This window comes from Portunus trituberculatus, chromosome 48, assembly GCF_017591435.1.
Source record: "Portunus trituberculatus isolate SZX2019 chromosome 48, ASM1759143v1, whole genome shotgun sequence".
Taxonomy (NCBI): domain Eukaryota; kingdom Metazoa; phylum Arthropoda; class Malacostraca; order Decapoda; family Portunidae; genus Portunus; species Portunus trituberculatus.
Genome location: NC_059302.1, coordinates 15,939,457 through 15,960,746, shown reverse-complemented (window position 1 = coordinate 15,960,746; position 21,290 = coordinate 15,939,457). Strand labels below are relative to the sequence as shown.

Below are 21,290 nucleotides of genomic sequence, written 5' to 3'. Positions count from 1 at the left end.
TTAAGTCATTATAATGTACACTACTGTATGTATGTATGTAACTTTATAATGTTGATGATCTTAGCTTTATGAAGGGAGGGAGAGTGAAGCGGGAAATACACTAACCGGCAACCTGTGGAATGTAAACAAAGGGCGCATCATGGCACCGCATACAAAACTTATGTACCACATTTCCATAAGGCTTTCCATTTTATCCATTGTAGAGTCACGAGTTCAGGTGGTTCTTTTAGCTTTCAAGGAAGATATGGTCTCACCAGCCTTCTTAATAGTCTGCTGACTTGAAAATAGTAGACAGTAGATGGAGTCAAGATGGTGGCAAGCAATGTTATTAGTTTTCTGGCCTCTCTCTTGTCTGTGAATAATACCCAGCTTCACTTCGAGAGTAAGACACTTCCTGGTCTTCTTAGGAATGTTAGGCCACATTGCAGGGCGTTTTGGTGGTAAGTTGAACTAGGGAAGATGAGCTGCTGGTGACACTGTTATGTTTTGACTGGGGAGTGAGTGGTGCGTGATCTTGATCTTTCTTCTGAGTCAGGCCTTTGTATCAGCAGTGCCTGTGTTGTCCATGAGAGGCTTGATCTTGATCTTTATTCTACAGGTGTTTCAGGATTTCTCCTGAGGCAGGCCTTAGTACCAGCAGCTCCTGGTGTATTCAAAAACCTGTCAGCTTGCATGATACGGTGGGGCTTTCAAATTTGGAAAAAAATTACCTGGATAAAACTTTGTTAAAGCGAGTTTGGTGTTTGTTAAACGAGTAGATGGTAGTAAAACGAAACCTTCGTTGTTGCAAAATTTCGTTGTGTGAACCTTCGTTAAATGGGGATTGCCTATACATTATAATGACTTAAATTAACCCCTTCCATACCGCAAGACTGTTTTGTGGTACGTGCGTACCACGCGCAAAAGCGACCTCGTGGTACCGCAAGATGCCGCCGTGATGCGCGTACCACACAAATACATTTCCGTGTATAACCGTGGCCTGAGTGCGGATTTTGCCTTTTTCATGCTCCACGTGGTTCACTATAAACAAACAAACACTGGAGGCGTTATTTTCAGCCACCCCAGCGTAACAAAACCATCCCCCCCACTAGCCAATCAATATCGGAGTTAATTTTTCATGCATAAACTATAAAGCCAATCACTATTCTTTGACATATATTATTCCCACAGTCCCCCCAAGAACATCAGTTCTCTAGTATCGGCCGTGGTGAAACTGTTCTATTGCCTCTACCCTAATTAGAGATAATGGCGTCCTGAAAAAGAAATAGGAGAGAGTGATAGTGACAGCAGTGTTGAAACCCTCTCGGCAAGTGAGGGGGAGCAGCCTAGTTATGACTGCCTCAGGGCCACCCTCACCAGGTGCAAAGTGTGTGGTGCTGAATTTATGATTAGTGCACAATTTATGATTATGTTTACGTTTTCTTTTATTAATAAAATGACAAAAATATGTTTAGAAAAAAGTTCATAACACTGAGTTAGAAAGAAATATAATGTGTAGATCTGGCCGTGAGGCACGTGCGCACACGGGCAGGGGCCTGCGGTATAGGAGGGGAACGCTTTGTTTACATCGGGGGTTGACTGCGGTAAGGAAGGGGTTAAACTGCCTAAATGTTTAACTTCATAATTTTTACTTACATTAAACCTTTCACTGTACTATGATACTCTTGCTTTGTTTACTCTCAATGGAAGTTCAAGTCACGGGTTAAACTTTTTATAATCGGTTCGCTTAACGAAATTTTGCTTAACAAAGAGTTTTTTAGGAACATAACCCCTTTGTTAAGCAGTGGTTGCCTGTATATATATATATATATATATATATATACAGTGGTACTTCAACATACGATCAGCCTAACATACAATTTTTTTGATATACGACGAAAGATTTCATATAATTTACGCCTTGAAATACGATGGTATTTTTAAGATACGATTAGCCATCGGTAGGTGACACAGCAATTGCTTGGCTACCCGGCTAACCCGAACATTCAGCCCGCGTTGTGTATGGTTGTTCATCCTTTGTGCATGTATATGTCTGTGCTCCTCGGCAGTGTGTATTTTTTATTAAGTTTTGTGAACTCAAGACCTCATGATCATGGATCCCAAAAGTAAAAGTTTGGCGAGAAACACACAAAATAGCCTGTATTCACATACTGAGTACACTTAGAAATTCAATAAACGAGTGAGTACAAATGGTTTTTGCCCACAAGCAGCTCTTCCTCTTTGCAATGCAAAAAACCAAAAGTCTCTAGATGTCATGGTTACCAAAATATCACAGGTTGAATGAGGTAGTATCATCGGTTTATGTGGCCTTGCGTCTGATCGGGTTCAGCGGCCTTGGCAAGAGCGAGAGAAAACGAGCCCCTTGTATCCTCTCCCCCCTCCCCCATTCTCTCTCTCTCTCTCTCTCTCTCTCTCTCTCTCTCTCTCTCTCTCTCTCTCTCTCTCTCTCTCTCTCTCTCTCTCTCTCTCTCTCTCTCTCTCTCTCTCTGTTGTCGCCTGTTCTGATACCACTCTCATTCAAACGTTGTCTCCCTGTAACATGGTGAGAGACCTGAGGTATAAAAGTAAGGTAAGGCTCGTGGGAGAGGTGGCGGAATCAGACACAGTGAAATAATTCACTACCACCCTCCATCGTTGGTGACACAGTGACGTAGAGCATATGTTTACTCCTGCCCACAAGCAACTCTTCCTCTTTGCAATGCAAAAAACCAGAAGTCTCTAGATGTCATGGTTACCAAAATATCACAGGTTGAATGAGATAGTAACATTGGTTTACATGGCCATGCGTCTGATCGGGTTCAGCGGTCTTGGCTAGAGTGCAAAAAAACGGGCCCTTTGTATCCCTCCCCCCCTCTCTCTCTCTCTCTCTCTCTCTCTCTCTCTCTCTCTCTCTCTCTCTCTCTCTCTCTCTCTCTCTCTCTCTCTCTCTCTCTCTCTCTCTCTCCTGTTCTGATACCACTCTCATTCAAAAGTAACATGGCGAGAGACCTAAGGTATAGAAGTAAGGCGCGCAGGAGAGGTGGCGGAATCAGACACAATGAAATCACTGTCGATCGCTCTTACCATTTATTGTTGGTGACACAGTGATGTGGAGCATATGTTTTCTCCTGATGAGTGTTGCCAGCTCACAAGCAAAGAAAATAACCAAAATATAGCTTTTTTTTTGGGGGGGGGGACGGGTGTAAATTCATATCACAAGAACGAATTAATTGTATTTCCATTAATTTGATTTCCATTGATTTGATATACAATTTTTTTTATATACAACGATCGTCACGGAACAAATTAAAATAGTATGTCGAAGTACCACTGTGTGTATATATATATATATATATATATATATATATATATATATATATATATATATATATATATATATATATATATATATACTTGAGGTGTGCTAAGATTAGAACTAATTACCTGATTTATAGGTATCAATAATCAAACTTTTTAATAATCGAACAGCCATTTGGAACGAATTAAGTTCAAGTATTGAGTGTCTACTGTATAAACAAAATTTACAAGTGGAGTAAGAAGTGGAAGTTAAGAGTTCAGTGCTAAGAAATGTCACGTAATGGAATTAGGAAAGAGTAAGAGAAGACCAGTATGGAACTATCTGATGGGAGAGGAACAAATAATGAAGACTAAAGAGGAAAAAGATATAGGAGTGGTTATACAGGAAAATCTGAACCCTGATAAACACACAGGTAAAATATTTGGATTAGCATATAAAATGTTGACCAATATTAGAGTGGCATTTCAATACTTGGATAAAGATATGATGAAAAAAAATTATTACGAGTATGATACATCCAAAGTTGGAATGTGCAGCAGTGGTGTGGTCACCGAACTTGAAAAAAAGATACAAGAAGATTATAACAAATCCAGAAGATAGCTATAATGATGGTGCCGGAACTAAAGGACCTAACATGTAAAGAAAGGCTGAAGGAAATGGAACTGCCAACCTTACAAGATAGAAGAGAATGAGGAGACCTAATAACAATGTATAAAATAGTAAATAGCATTGAAAAGATAGACAAGGAAGACCTGGTGCTGGTGATTGAAGAAGCTGGAAGGACAAGAGGACATGTAAAGAAGATTAGGATGAGGCAATGTGTGAATGATATTGGAAAATATAATTTTCCACATAGAACAATGGAAAAATGGAATGCATTGAGTGATGAAGTTGTTATAGCATATAATGTGCAGAACTTAAAGAAAAATTGGATGATTAGAGACATGGAGACAAGACACTATGAGCCCCACTTGAACTCTGTACAATACAACTAAGTAATTACAAATTGGTAAATGCACACACACAAGGAGAGGGAATTTTCCGGATTTAAGGAGGAAAGAGTCAACGTGAGAAGGATTATCACAATGGATAGAGAAATTAGTTTTGAGGAAGATTGTTGCTGTGATTTTTTTAAAAACAGGATCAGGTGATTGCAGAATACCTAGAGCTAAGAAAGATATGTGAAAAGTTAGAGAGTACTGTTACAATGAAAAAATTCAAGAGGAAATAAAAAGGGAAAACAGTGCCCTTAAGGGCAAAAGTGCAAACTATGAAGTAGTACTACAAGGATTTGAAGAAAAGCTAGACACTAATGTGAAAACAGGAAAGGGGATAAGCAAAACAAAAATAGTGGAATGGGAGAAGATCTGGAAAAAAGAACAAGAAGAAAAAAGTAATTTTGCTGAAGTAGTTAATCAACAAATAAGGGAGAAAACTAAGGACACAGTCATAGAAGTGATCAAGAAAAGGAAGAATTAGTGAGAGATACGGTGGACAAAAAAAGTATATGGTTATATTTGGACTAGAAGAAAAAGGAACCCAGTAAAATTTATGAAGAAGGAGAAAGAGATGGTAAAGCAAATTATTTAATTGGTTCAAGATGAAGAACAGAATCTTGAGAAAAAAAAAATAGAAGAAATATACAGACTTGGTAAATATAGTGAAGGAACCAAAACACCACTGAAAGTTAAAATGAAATTTTAAGTAGGGGTAGAAGAAATATTAGTGAGTATTGGAAAGCTGGCTGGTAAGGCAGAATATAAAAATATTTAGATAAAAAGAAAGATGAATTTGTAGAAAGGGAAAAAGAGAGAGAACTGAAAAGTGAATCAAGGAAAAAAAATGAGAAGACAGAGAATTAGAGAAGAAATTCTACTGGAGAGTGCTAGATATGAGGCTGAGGAAATGGTATATTCAGGAAGGGGAAAGAAAACGTTAAGAGTCATGTATACAAACATAGATGGATTTATATCAGGAAGCTTGGAAGTTAGATATTATATGTATATATTGGAAAAAGGACCAGATGTGGTATGTATAACAGAAACAAAGTTAAGTTAAGACATCCAAGTGAATTTCAAAGAGCAGGGATATAATGTTTAGAGAAGAGACAAGGGAAAAAACAGGAGGAGTATTGATAATGACTCAAGAGGATATATACATGAAGGAGGTACAGTTTGAAGATGGACTGGCAGAGGTTTTAAGCATAATAATTAGGACCAGTGGGACAGGAAAAAAGGAGTATCATAGTAACATAATTATATATATGTATATATATATATATATATATATATATATATATATATATATATATATATATATATATATATATATATATTCATATACAATCAACCCTCGGCTATCGGGACTTCGGCTATCGCGTTTTATTGCTATCGCGCACCCATGAAAAGCTCCTAAAATTTCATTATCGCGATCTCAGATGCCTGCTATCGTACGCCCCGCCATGACGTCATGGAATATCTGAGCGCTCATTGGCCAAAACCGCCTTCCCGCCAAGATCAATACGGCTATCGCGTTTTCAGCTATGGCGCGGCTATTTCGGCCCCAATTGGGCGCGATAGCCGAGGGTTAAGTGTGTATATATATATATATATATATATATATATATATATATATATATATATATATATATATATATATATATATATATATATATATATATATATATATATATATATATATATATATATATATATATATATATATATATATATATATATATATATATATATATATATATATATAAACCTCAGCCTCAGCTCCATAATTGTTCCAAAATCCTGTTCGTCACCCGATATGTTCATCCCCTGAATCAATTTTTCCCATAAGAATGTATTGAAATACCATTAATCCATTCCAGACCAACAAAAATCATACTTTTGTCCATAAAACCCTTTCAAAATAGACCTTTAATGTATGCATGACATGAACGAAATAATTATAAAAAGCCTAAATTGTTTTACCCACCTAAATGCTATCAAAGTTATAATAAAATGAATAAAAAAGAAAAGGATATTTACTTGAGAGACTGGACGTTGATGGCATGATGGAATGGAGGAGAGGAGGATGGGGAGGAAGACAGATAAGATCCGAGAAGACAGTCATGAGAGAGGACTTTGGATGTGCGCAGTGTGCCAGAGCTACACAACAGCTGTGTTGCGTCACAAGTCAGTGCCGCTATGTGGGTCCCCGTTATAGCAGAGAGGATAACGCCGAGGAAGCTACAGTAGGGCGCGCCGGTAACATCACCATGCCCAGGAAAAACAGGAGAAAATCGTGGTGGCATGGAGATTATGTTATGTAATATTTTTCGTATGTTCCTGTTTCTATTTTATTTTGTGCTTATGTTTTGTTTTGTTGTTGTGTGATAGCCGGGTTGGCTATCACACAAACAGCTCGCCTGCTAGCAAGCCGTTTAACCGCGTTCGTCCCCTGAAATATCGTTCGTCCCCTGGGTCGATATATTGACAAATTTTTTGTTAGTCTCCCGAATTGTTTGTCTTTAGAGACGTTCGTCAAGCGAGGTTTTACTGTATATACATACATATATACACCACTAAAGACTAATACATAGAGGCTTGATGTACAGAAAAAAATGCAAAGGGAAGGGCTAAATTGCCTGAACAATATGTTAAGGAAGGACAAAAGAGTACTACTTGTGGAAGATCTAAACTGCAAACATGTAAATTAGGAAGAAATGGGTGCAAACAGTCTTGCTGGATGCTGCGGGGAGGAAGTGTTACAACTGGCAATAGAAAACACATTAGGCCAATGGGCAAAGGACTATACAAGATATAGAGGGGAAGAAGAACCATCTATGCTGGATTTAGGGGGAAAAAAATTGAATGTATAAGCCTTGTTCAACTATCAAATATCATAGCTCAGTGCAAAAAAGTGATCATGTGGTCTTAGAAATTGATATAGAGGGTCAGGAAATTTTGAAATGCGATGAGGGACACAAACAAAAAAGACGGAATCAGGCTAAATAAAATTTTGGAGGATTAAGAAGTTACTTTGTAGTATTGACTAGAAGGAAATTATGCAAGGCAAGACAATTCAAGAGAAGTATGTTATATTCCTGTACATCTATAATAAGGAAGTAAAGAGATATGTTCTCGAATACAGAGTAAAAGAGAGCAAACACACGTGGTATAGTGCTATATGTGCAAAAGTTAAAAAGTGTAAGGATGCAGCTTGGAAAAAAATAAAGAAACAACAAAATGAAATAAAGAAGAACCAGTATAAAGAGGCATGAAATGAATACATCAGGATGAGAAGGGAGGAGGAGAGAAATTTTGAAAAGGATGTAGTGAAGATATGTGAAAAGGAACCCAAGCTTTTTTATAATATAAATGCAAAACTGACAAAAAGTTAATTAAGAGAAATAAGATATTTGAAACCTCAGAATAAATTAGTGAACTTTGAATGAGAGCTTTAAATCAGTATTATATGAAGATGGAGAGTTCATAGAGCCAAGCAGTCAAGCGATACAGGAAGGTTTAAGAAATATGTTGCAAAAACAGAAAATTAGAGAAACTCTAGAAAAGGTGGATGTAAGAAAGGCAATGGGATCATATGGAGTGTCAGGATGGACACTGAGATAATGTAGAGAATGACTGGTGGAACCAATTTGGGATATAATCAACAACTCTTTAATAAAAAGGAGTTAACAATCATTGGAACATATGTGCCACCAAAAACAAATTCATGGACCAATCAAGAATAAATGACACAATAAGGAGTCTTACAAGAATCATTAAAGAAAGGAGAAAAGTGATATTAGTAGGAGATTTCAACTTTAAGGAGGTGGACTGGGAAAATTATGAAAGTGGTTTGGGGGAAGAAGCCTGGGGAGATAGATTCCTGAACCTAATGATAGATAATATGATGGTCCAAAGAGTAAAGGAAAACACAAGATTCAGAGGAAACGATGAACCGGCAAGATTGGACCTAGTTTTTACAAGGGATATACCAATGAACGATGATATAAGACATAAGTGCCCATTGGGAAAGAGTACTCTGACAATGTAATATTAGAAATGGGTATAGAAGAGGGAAAGGAATATAGAGACGAATCATACAAAGGAGACCAATTAAATTACAGAAAGGTTGATATTGAGAACCTCAAGAGCTATTTTAAAAACGTAAACTGGGAGGAGATGGAAAACTCAGAGACGGTGCAAGAGAAGTATAACTTATTTTTGGAAATATACAAAACAGGAGTTAGGGAATATGTTCCAAAATATAGCCCTAAAGAAAAAGGAAAGAAAGATTGGTTTAATGCAAGGTGTGCTAGGGCAAAGGAGAAAAGAGATGGAGCATGGAAAAGGTGGAGAAGAAATAGAAATCCAGAAAATAAGGAAAACTTCAAAACAGCAAGAAATAAATATGCTAAGGTGAGAAAGGAAGAAGAAAGGAACTATGAAAAGGACATTGTCGAAAAATGTAAGGAACAACCGAAATTGTTCTACAGATTCATAAATGGAAAAATAAGGCAAAAAGAAACAATAGAAAGGTTAAAAGGAGAGAACGGATGGTGGAAGACCCAAAAGTATGGCAGAACTGTTAAATAGTAAATTTCAGGAGGTCTTTACTAAGGAATCCAAATTTGAAAGACCACAGGGTAATAGAGAGACTGTCTATATGAAAGAGATTAAAGTAACCAAGCTTGAAATAAAAGAGTTGATGACGGAATTAGATGAGGAGAAGGCAATGGGACCAGATGAAGTCTCAGGCAGAATACTGAAAGAATGTAGAGAAGAACTAGCAAGTCCTATATACAACATCATAAAATGCTCAATAGAAAATGGAACAGTACCAGTAGAATGGAAAAGAGCTGAGGTGGTTCCCATATATAAGAGTGGAAGGAAGGAAGAACCTTTAAATTACAGACCAGTATCACTAACTAGTGTAATATGCAAGATGTGTGAAAGAGTAATAAAGAAACAATGGATTGAGTTTCTTGAAGACAACAAATTATTATCAAATAGCCAATTTGGTTTTAGAAAAGGTCGGTCATGTGTAACAAATTTATTGAGTTTCTACTCTAGAATAGTTGATAAAGTACAAGAGAGAGGATGGGTTGACTGTATTTATTTAGATTTAAAAAAGGCATTTGATAAAGTGCCACATGCAAGATTACTATGGAAGTTAGAGGAGAAGGGTGGCTTAAAAGGAAGCACATTGAGATGGATGGAAAATTACTTGAGGGGGAGAGAAATAAGGATGGTAGTTAAAGATATGAAGTCCAAGTGGAGAGAAGTAGACAGCGGAGTGCCACAGGGGTCAGTATTGGCGACAATACTTTTTCTCGTATATATAAAGGACATGCCAGAGGGAGTGAACAGCTACATAAATCTGTTTGCGGACGATGCGAAACTGTGCAGAGTCATAAAACAAAAAGAGGATTGTGAAATACTGCAGAAAGACTTAAACAAGATCTGAAAATGGAGTAAAAAATGGGAGATGAAATTCAATGTGGACAAAAGCCATGTCATGGAAATGGGAAAAAGTGAAAGACGACCAGTGGGAATTTATAAGATAGGAGATGGAGTAGAACTGGAAAAAGTAAAAAAGGAAAAGGACTTGGGAATGACGATGGAAGAAAACAATCAACCGGTAAGCCATATTGATAGAATTTTCAGAGAGACATATAATTTGCTAAGGAATATTGGATTAGCATTTCACTATATGGACAAAGAAATGATGAAGAAATTGATAAGTACTAAAATAAGACCTAAACTGGAATATGCAGGAGTTGTGTGGACCCCCCATAAAAGGAAACATATAAGGAAATTGGAGAGACTACAAAAAATGGTTCCAGAATTTAAAGGGATGACATATGAGGAGAGACTAAAAGCTATGGATCTACTAACCCTGGAACAGAGAAGAGAGAGAGGGGATCTGATACAAGTTTATAAATTGATTAACGGAATGGATCAAGTGGATAATGAGAAACTAATCCTGAGAGAAGAATATGACATTAGAAGCACAAGATCGCATAGTAAGAAACTGAGGAAGGGAAGATGTCAGAGAAATGTTAAAAAATATAGTTTCCCGCAAAGATGTATTAAGACTTGGAACAGTTTGAGTGAGGACGTGATGTCAGCAACGAGTGTGCATAGTTTTAAAGAGACACTGGATAAGTGTAGATATGGAGACGGGGCCACACGAGCATAAAGCCCAGGCCCTGTAAAACTACAACTAGGTAAATACACACACACACACACACACACACACACACACACACACACACACACACACACACACACACACACACACACACACACACACACACACACACACACACACACACACACACACACGCTGAGAGAGGACAGCTCGTCTTCGGCTGCGGACGGGAAGAAAGAAAATACCTATGGTATTACAGGGCCCGGGTAACTCTAAGTTAGTGTCCGTCAATGTCCTACTGTCTCTTAGTGTTGAAAGTGAGTGATATGGAGAGTGATCCCTGAGAGGAGAGTGTGGACGGTGATCGTTCTGGCCGTAATCAGCTGACAATAACAAAAATGGCGTCCAGGCAAACTAGAGACTTTGAAGGTCTTATTACAACGCCAAAAGGACTGCAGAAACTTGATATGGATGCAAGAATCCAGGCACTGGAAAGTAAGTTCCTAAACATTTTGTCAATAGAAGAAAAACTGGATAGAGTTCTAACCGAGAATGATTCGTTCAAAAAAGATATCTATTTGTTAACGCTAGCAAATAAAGAGCTATTGAAGGAAAAAGTAGAGATGGAGAAAGAAAACCAACAACTAAGGAAACAATGTGAAGAGATGAAGGCTAAACTCATGGAAATGGAGATAAAATTATCCGAAGGGGACTTGAGGAAAGGAATGCCTTAATCTAATTGATACCAGGATGAAAGAAGTGAACCATGAACATCAGGAGGTACAAAGGTCGTTTACGGAGATAGTAAAAAAGCAGGAAGAGGAAAATAAAGGGGTTACGCAGAGGGAAATGGTAAAGGCACTAAAGGAAAATGAGTATGTGGTGAGAGATATTGCTGAAAAGAAAAAATGTGTGATCATAATAGGATTGTGGGAGGAAACTAACAGGAACTGGCAGGACAGGAGGGATAAGGAAAATGACAAGATTAAGTCTTTACTGAACAAGATCTCTGTGGGAGAAGAGGACCTATATGCTGAGGTAGAAGAAAGTGTGAGATTGGGAGCTTTTGAGGAAGGCAAGAATAGACCATTAAAATTGAAATTAAAGTCTCAGGTGGCAGTGGAGGCCTTGTTGAGGAGGGCTTGGAAACTTAAGGACTCTGAGGAAACCAAAACAATTTACATAAGAAGAAATATGTCACAAGATGAGCGAATGAAAATGAAGGAGCTTGCAACTGAAGTGAAGGAGAGGAATGACAAAAGAACAGAGGAGGAAAAGACCAAGTTTTTTTGGAGGATGAGAAATGGGAGGCTAAAGAAGTGGTGGATAAAACAGACGGAATAGGCATTACATGGAAGAATGAGACTAGGAATGGAATAAAAGTGACTTACAAGGTGCAGGGGACAAGATGTTGCAGCAAGGTTGGATTAGGTATTTACCAGGGAATCTCTCTAAAAGAGGAAATTGAACATGAAAGTCCCTTGGGGAAAAGCAATCATGATGTCCTAAGCTTTGAGCTGGATACAGAATTAAGCACGAATAAGATTGTGGAACGCAGGGAGGAAAAATTAAATTATACTAGGGCAAATTATAACCATATAAGGGAGTTCTTTAATGAAATTGACTGGTCCGTGGTATACCAGGAAAGGGATATGCAATTGAAATACGATAAATTTATGGATTTGTATAACTCTGCTGTGAAAAAGTTTGTGCCATATTACAGAAAGAGGACTTTAAACAATAAACAGTGGTTTAATAGAAATTGTGAAGAAGCAAAAAAGAACAAAGAAAAGGCATGGAAGAAACTTAAGAAAAACAGTGATGTATTATCAAGGGAAGGCTACAAAACAGCAAGGAATAGATATGTTGAAGTAAGGAGAATAACACAGAAGGAATATGAACAGAGGGTGTTGGAAAACTGTGATAGTGACACAAAAATGTTTTACAAATTCATAAATGGAAAACTAAATAAAAGGGAGGCAATAGAAAAGGTAAAAACGGGAAGAAGTATATGAAGATGCTGGAGATATAGCTGAAATTTTGAACGACAACTTTTGCAAAGTGTTTACAAAGGAGGAGCATTTTATGGGAGGAAGGCCTACGGAAATAAAGCAAATGCAGGACATCATGGTTACTAAGGAAGATGTAAGGAAAATTATAAGCAATTTGGATATTAATAAATCAATGGGGCCTGATGGCATATCTGGGAGGTTGCTAAATGAATGTAAGGATCAATTGTTGAACCCGTATTTGATATTGTGGAAACCTCCATACGAACAGGATTAGTCCCGAAAGAGTGGAAAAGAGCTGACATTGTGCCTATATATAAGAATGGTAGTAGAATGGAACCGCTAAATTATAGACCAGTATCGTTGACTAGTATATTGTGCAAGGTATGTGAAGAAGTAATTAAAGCTAAGTGGAGTGAGTATCTAGAAAGTGAAAACATTCTGAGTGAAAGGCAGTTTGGTTTCAGAAAAGGAAGATCGTGTGTATCCAATTTATTATGTTTTTATTCAAGAGTGACTGACATACTACAACATAGAGAGGGATGGGTGGATGCTATCTACCTGGACTTGAGAAAGGCCTTTGATAAAGTACCACACAATAGACTGATGTGGAAACTAAAGATGATTGGAGGAGTAAATGATAAACTAGCAAAATGGATGGAAAATTACTTAATGGGAAGAGAAATGAGAACAGTGGTGAGAGGAAGGAAGTCTGAGTGGAAGAAGGTAACCAGTGGAGTTCCACAAGGGTCAGTGCTGGGTCCCATCATGTTTTTGATTTATGTTAATGATATGCCAGTAGGAATTGACAGTTATATGAACATGTTTGCGACGATACTAAAATTATGAGGAGAGTAAAGAATGTGGAAGATTGTAACAAGTTACAGGAAGATCTTGATAAAATATATGAGTGGAGTAAAGAGTGGCAGATGGAATTTAATATAGACAAGACCCATGTTATGAAAATGGGAAGAAGTAGATACAGACCAAACAGGGATTACAGGCTGGGTGATGAGAAAATTAAAGAGACCAATGAGGAGAAAGACTTAGGAGTAACCGTGCAAAACACTTTGTCACCGGAGAAACACATTAACAAGATTTTTTGGAAAACATACAACATGCTTCAAAATATTGGCCTTGCATTCCACTACCTAGATGAAGGAATGATGAAGAAGATATTATGTACCTTAATAAGACCCCAGCTAGAATATGCAGCATGTGTCTGGTCACCGCATATGAAGAAAAATGTGAAGAAGGTAGAAAGGGTACAAAAGCTGGCAACAAGGATGGTACCATGACTCAGGGAATTAGACTATGAGGAAAGACTGAGGAAGCTGGGGCTGACCACATTAGAAGAGAGAAGAACAAGAGGAGACATGATAACTATGTATAAATTGGTGAACAAGATTGACATACTGGATAGAGAGTTGGTAAAGGTGACCACAAGTAATGACCACAAGTAATCGTCTCCGAGGACATGGAAAAAAGCTAATAAAGGACATCTGTCTAAATGACGTGAGAAAATAGTTTCCCGCATCGTAGCATTGATAAGTGGAATAAACTGAGCAGTCATGTTGTTGTTGTGGTGTGTGTCAATCAGATGAAAGAGAGATATGACAGGAATGGACAAGGAAACAGGACACAGAGAGCTTAGCTCGGGCCCTATAATACACAAATAGGTAAATACACACACACACACACACACACACACACACACACACACACACACACACACACACACACACACACACACACACACACACACACACACACACACACACACACACACACACACACACACACACACACACACACACACACACACACACACACACACACATAATAATAATGAGAAAATCATTCTGAGAGAAGAATATGACATTAGAAGCACAAGATTGCATAGGAAGAAACTGAGGAAGGGAAGATGTCTGAGAGATGTTAAGAAATATAGTTTCCCGCAAAGATGTGTTGAGACTTGGAACAATTTGAGTGAGGAAGTGGTGTCAGCAACGAGTGTGCATAGTTTTTAAAAAAAATTGGATAAGTGTAGATATGGAGACGTGGCCACACGAGCATAAAGCCCAGGCCCTGTAAAACTACAACTAGGTAAAACTACTACGCATTTCACGGAGAGTGAGTCATTGTTTTTCGCGAATATCTTTCAAACTAATTAACTGATCGGAATGGTACTTTGACATTGTGTATAAGACATCTTCCGCTAATTTTTGGTCATACTAAGCATTGCCAAATGGTGTTAGTAAAAGCATTTACTCTTGACGTTTAAAGCCGAAGTCACATGAGTCGCCAGAGCTAACACAATCGAACGTTCGCTGTCCCGCCTCCCTTCTCTCTGTGGGAGAGAGGAACGTAGGGGGAATGGGATGGGGGATTGTAGACGTTCATATGGATAGGTTGGCGCTGGTCGGCAACACCATATATCTCAAGAGTAAACGCTTTTACTAACACCATTTGGCATTGCTTTGTATTAGCGGAAGGTGTCTAGTACACAGTGTCAAAGTACCATTCCGATCAATTAATTAGTTTGAAAGATATTCGCGAAAAACAATGACTCACTCTCCGTGAAATGCGTAGTAGGTAAATACACACACACACACACACAGCTCCTGTTTTTACATGAATTCATACTAAGTGTCTTAATTATCATGAACAGGAGGAGAGCAGTGATGAATCAACAATCATATCATCTCAAACCTCCACCCTCACACGGAATCTTGGACCAGAGGCACTGCGACTCAATCTCCCACTTACCACAGAAGACTTTGAGCATGTCATTGACTCTGATGATGATGAGGAGGATGAGGAAGAAGAGGAAGAGCTGGAGGCAGGACAGGAAGAAGTTATGGAAGAAGCTCTGGAAAATGCAGTATGTTTTTTCCTTTCCTTCAGATTGTTATTCTTTCTTTCATTCTTTCTTTCTTTATTTATATTATTTACATCCTCCTCTTTCTTCTGCTCCTTTCACCTTTTTTTTTTTTTTTTTTTTTTTTTTTTTTTTTGGCCTCCCCTCCTTCCCTTTTCCTCCCTTTGTATCAGTATTTTGTTTCCTATCATATTTTGGGCTGCTCAGTGGAAAATTTGTCATGATTTTTAATTTGAATGTTTGTGCTCTGTGTTTTGCTGTTTCATGCTATGCTTCTGAATCATTGCTTATATATTTTAAAATAGCAGGCATTTTTGTTTATTTTGCATGATTTTTATTTTATTTATCCATTTATTTACATTTTTTCCCTCTATTGAGTTATCTCCCAAGCTGTATGTTTTAAAATCTTTTAACTTTTTTGTACATCAGGATGATTGATGGGTAAAAAATGTTCTGATATGCTGTCATTAGCTCATGGGGAGGGATGTCATTTGCTGCAAAATGAACATTTTGTTTGATGTTGAACTAGTGGTAGCTTTGTTAGCACCTATGGCTGCACCATTGCATGGTTGTTGTGCTCATGTGGCAAAATTGCACGCTTAAACAGGAGGACACGGCTGTTGAGGGAGACTCTACTGACCAGCTGGTTGAGATGGCTGACAAGGAGACCAACACAGAGTGCATGTTCATGCCCCTCTCAGCCAGTCTGGCTGGGTCACGCAACTCTCTCGCACCACCAAGGGTCGAGGGGACTGACCCGAGGCCAGGCATCCCTGTTATCAAAAGGTCCCAAACCTTTACTCCTTCTGCTGCCGTTGGCAAGAGCAACTATGTATGTCGGGTAAGTCTTGGTGTGGACAGAATGCTGAGTGGCAACCCAAGCTTGAATCTTTTTAACATTTTTAACATTTTTTGCCCCAGTAAGATGTGTTTCAAAGCTGTTGTCATGGTTTTGTTTTTGAAGCACATACCATAGAAAATAACACTTGTGAAATATTTATACTAATTCACATACTGTTGTGTCTTTTTGGCATGTAATACTTCATATTTATTAATATTTCAAGTTTGATATAAGCACACATAGAGAGCAGTTACATTATTCATAAATCACTTTGAAAAATGTATTGTTACAAGAGCCAGAGAAATTGCAGATGGCAATTTTGTCCTTAATTTGACTATTAGAGTACAGATATGTCAGAATTACGAAAGCTCCAAAGTGTTAAATCCATAAATAGCAATCAATCTCTTTTATAATTCATTGCATCTAAAACTGGGGTATTGTGAAACTTGTGCATTTCTGAAAGATCTTTTGTATGTGTTCAGCTAAACCGCAGCGACAGTGACAGCTGTGTGCCTATGTACCGGCGAGCACCATTCAAGCGGGGCACAGCAGAGCGAAGGTCACTCAGGTGGAAGGGACGGCTGGGTGGCTCCCTTAGGCTTTCTTCAAGATCACCTGGGTCTTCAGGTAATTTTTTTATTTATTTATTTATTTTTTTTATTTTTTTTTATTATGTTAGAGACTGCATGTTGGCATATCTGTGAAAGGATGAGTGCATATGTGGGGTGGATAAAGGTACTGTGTCTCAGTGTTTCTTTTATATAAGATCAATGGGGCAATTCTCTCTCTCTCTCTCTCTCTCTCTCTCTCTCTCTCTCTCTCTCTCTCTCTCTCTCTCTCTCTCTCTCTCTCTCTCTCTCTCATATTGCTTCCCATTATCATACTTCTTTGAATACAATGCAAAGAAAATGCATTAAGTGAGTGATTTTGGTCAAAAGAAATGTGTTTGTCAGTATGATAGTTGGTGGGAGAGAGAGAGAGAGAGAGAGAGATACTGAGATACTGATGGTTTACACCACACTCATGCTTCCACTTTGCATGCACAGGATTGAAGGGTGGCCGTACATCTCTTGATCTTGAGTTGGACCTGGCAGCACAACAACGGCGACTTCGACAGCTACATGAGGAGTTGGAGGGTTTGCGCAGCCTCAAGACCCAATTAGAGGGCGTCAAGAATTCCCCAGACCCTCCATCATGGCTCACAGACCAAACCACCATGACCAGTGTCCTCACACAGGTGAATTGCATGCTGTTGCTTCTTATGAATTTTCTTTTCTTACATATTCTGGCTTCTTAGGAGCTTTCTTTCTATATATACTTGCATCTGTGTATGTGTGTATTAGATTTATGTCTAGGTGTGTTTTTCTCTCTCTCTCTCTCTCTCTCTCTCTCTCTCTCTCTCTCTCTCTCTCTCTCTCTCTCTCTCTCTCTCTCTCTCTCTCTCTCTCTCTCTCTCATTATTATTATTATATTTTTGCATTTGTGTGAAGAAATAATGTAATGAGACACTACATCACTTGCTCCTTTCATTTCCTTACCACATCCTTGACTATCTTGTAGGCCACAAAGGGAGGTAGTGTCAAGTCCCCTGAAGACAGAAGGATGGAGAAGATGCTGAGGAAGACATCACGTGAGATTCATAAGCTGAGGAACTCAAAGACACCTCGAGGCCAGCCAGATGTAATCTCATTCAAGTGAGTCATTTTTAAATGTTTTGAGATAAGCATAGATGACAATCTGCCTGTATCTTGTCATCTTTCAGAACTTATACACCAACTCCACTTTTTCTTAAGGCTGAACTATTTGTGGGGAAATATACTCATGTTCATATTGAAATGAATTTATGTAAAAAGAGCAGTTTAGGTTTAAAACAAAGAAGGTATCTAGAAAATAGGAAAATCCTAGCCACTTCTTTTTCTACCTTGTGGAACTGCCACTACTCTTACAACTGCCCTCTAAGCTTTCCTAGTATCATGAACAATAGATTCATCCAATGCTGAAGGAATTGATGCTTCTTTAGAAATAACTACCATTTGATATGGGGATTTATTCTGTATCTTATGACATCATAATTTGATGGTAACATTAAGAATATGTTAATCAAACCATTTTTATTTCAGGGAGAAGATGGCTTTTTTCCTGAAGTCCAGCCCCACCATTCCTCCACTCACAGTGGACTGTGACACTGACATGGCCACCTCAGAGCCTGTTGACCATCTCCTCCACCTCTCTACTGCAACAACCACACTGTCATGTTCTCCTGTCACATCACACTCTAAAAGTCAGCCTCCCGGATCCTGCATAGCAAGATTGCAGCAACAACAGCAATCAGGGTCTGAGAAATCTGACACCAATGAGTCAACTAATGCTCAGAGCGACCAAGCACCTTCCTCATGTATCCAAACTTTACCTTCTTCACAAGAGTCCATAACCTCTGTGCCTTCCATCACTACAGCTTCTTCCATCCCTGGTGCTCCAAGTTTCACCTCAGATCCATCTACTGCGTCATCAACATTAGCAACAATCTCCCCGTCCAATTCTGTGTCACCTTCATCATTGTGCATCAATGCATCATCCTCGGCCCCTCCACTTGCCTTGTCTGGTTCTGCCTCACCCTTGGTAAGGCAGCTGACAGCCAAGCAGTCAACCACTGGTGCCATTCCTAAGGTCTTTCGCCCTGGTGTTCTCTTCAGCACGGAAGATCAGGGTGTGGAGGTCTGATGTCCTCATCTCAGATTAGGGGATCATCCACTGGCCTCATATATTTATGTTTCTGGTTCACAAGTCATTTATCCAGTGCCACCTGGCTTACTTTTATTTATTACAGGAGACCCTGAGTCAAAGCTGTGAGGAAAGGAAGAAAAAGCTAGGGTCTTTTGAATTTTACTCTTGAATCTCATAATGTATTGCTCGACCCTTAGGCATGAATTCTATTTAGGTAGTTCTGCTTAATTCAGGGTTTTCGTCTTTCTTATAAAGAGGCTTCCACATGCCAGTGTTGCTGGTTAGATGTCTTGTGCCCCTCACTCACTCAATGCTAAGACTCCCTTGACACACTCATCAAGGACTTTTGCAGTTTTATTTTTTGACAATATATACTTACGCCACAAAAGATCAGTATATGGCATTAATTGCTCATAAGGCAAAGATATATACTTAAGGTGTTTTATTGAAAATAGTTGTATTTTACTAATGCAGCCCTTCTATTATTGAAGTGGAGCTATGAAGCATCACAATGGCATCAAGGGTTTGTGTTTTCAGCAGTGCCTTCCACTAGCCATACTTCCCTCTGGTCTTCCACTCTGGGAGGTTTTGATAATTCTCACATGATCATACTCATAGAGAGACTGTGCAGAAATATACTCCGGTGTGAAATTTCAATAGTTCTCGGAAATTTGTGTGCTAATGTTGTATGCCTGCAGTAAGGCAAAACTTCCTCCATGCTAGCATACCAAGGCTTAGCTGAGTACCTGTATCTCCTCCAGCACACAGGAGGGTGTCCTCTCCCTCTTAGTCACAAAGCTCCAAGCAAGCAAATGAGATATAGATCACTATACAACTGAGAAAAAGAGAGTGAGGTCATCCTCTGAATTTTTTTTATTTATTTATTTATTTTTATTTTTTATTTTATTTATTTTTTTATTTATTTATTTTTTTTTTTTTTAGAAACCTTGGGTCCAACCAGGTGTTGAATCAATGATTGTATAGTTGGTAGCAGTATTTCCCAGAATTGTTGAAACAAAGTCTTATTGATATTCTCCAAAGGTGCAGCAAAGCGTTGGTAGCTGTCTGTGTGTCTGATACTGAGCTGTTGGCAACTGTGAAAACCAGCAATATTAGTTGTGTTGGAATCTGTCTTCTTCTTGACTTTCTGCTTCTTTATGTAAACTTATTCGTGGTCATATTTTTGTATGACTTTAACCAAATTTATTTTATATATTTGTACATTAAATAGGGCCAGATGTATGAAGAGTATTTATATATTATCTATAATTTGTTTATATTATTGTCAGCTAACAGATTGATACTACTGCATAAATATTAGACATGTCTAAAAAATGACTACTAACTTGTTATACTTCAAATGTTCATGCTGATAAGTTAAACCAAAAATTATGTAGATATGTATATACAATCGTTCTATATGCTATTTCCATGTGCCTTTGGTAGGTACAAATTTGTTATTTATGCTAACTAAAAGATGCAAAAAAATGTTATTTTTGTTATACCTTTATTTCATGTTTTTGCTATACATATTTTATTGATTAATTTTATCTAAGGTATTTTAATTTTTTAGTCTTGAGCATATCTGTCTGCAGATATGGTTTTTTTGTACAGGTTGAAACAAAACTTCAGAGTTAGTGATCAATTATTTGTGAATGCACATGATGGAAAAGATGGAAGAACCTAATGATAGGTTTTGTGAGGAAGAAACTAAAAAGTGTGACATGGGCATGAGTGCTGAAGTAGGTGTGAGGTGGTTATAGGAGGTGGAGGAGTATTTTAAAATCATGCATACACGGTGAGATGGGTATAGAAATTAGATAAACTTGTGAGACAGGTATGTCATAGGATTACTGTACTGTACTTGCAAGCATTACAAAAGGAGGGAAGAAGTATGCTTAAGGATGTAAAGAGAGGTTTAATAAAAAACAGATCACATTACAAATCCAGACAGATCCATATCATGAAATAAAATGTATACATTTTAGACTGAACTAGGACTAAACCACTATTGCCAGTAGTTATGCAATTACAAAATTGCAGGATCCTTAAAATTGAGTTTGGTACAGATTAAATTGAGAGGATGAAAAAAATGAATGTGAATGAAAAGTTAATGTTAAGATAGGTAACTTGGTGCGTGGATTAATAAAGTAAGGAATATAGTATGTACTAATGGAGATGATAACTAGGCGGTTTGGTCACACTACCAAAACGCTGATGCACCTGGTCGAAACGTGTGGTAGGGTAAGTCGCTGCTGAGAAGTGCTGCTGCAGGCTCACTTAGCGCAGCTTGGTTGCAGGTACCGACCGATGAGGAAACTGTTGCTATTCAACATCGTCGGCAGCGGCGGCGACGACGAGTCGACGATCACTAAATGCACCCGACAC

At 38.2% G+C, this 21,290-nt stretch overlaps 1 protein-coding gene across 2 annotated transcripts in view; it reads left to right on the top strand.

Annotated features, from left to right (window-relative positions):
• Nucleotides 1-20,847, top strand: part of LOC123498657 (protein kibra-like) — a 55,442-nt gene extending 34,595 nt beyond the window's left edge. For both annotated transcript variants that reach the window (XM_045245973.1, XM_045245974.1), the window contains exons 11-16: nucleotides 15,128-15,340; nucleotides 15,945-16,178; nucleotides 16,661-16,805; nucleotides 17,225-17,415; nucleotides 17,739-17,872; nucleotides 18,299-20,847. In XM_045245973.1, coding sequence (XP_045101908.1) covers nucleotides 15,128-15,340; nucleotides 15,945-16,178; nucleotides 16,661-16,805; nucleotides 17,225-17,415; nucleotides 17,739-17,872; nucleotides 18,299-18,899 — 1,518 coding nt within the window. In that variant the 3' untranslated portion in view covers nucleotides 18,900-20,847. The remainder of the gene's footprint in view (nucleotides 1-15,127; nucleotides 15,341-15,944; nucleotides 16,179-16,660; nucleotides 16,806-17,224; nucleotides 17,416-17,738; nucleotides 17,873-18,298) is intronic.
• Nucleotides 20,848-21,290: the final 443 nt, after the last annotated feature.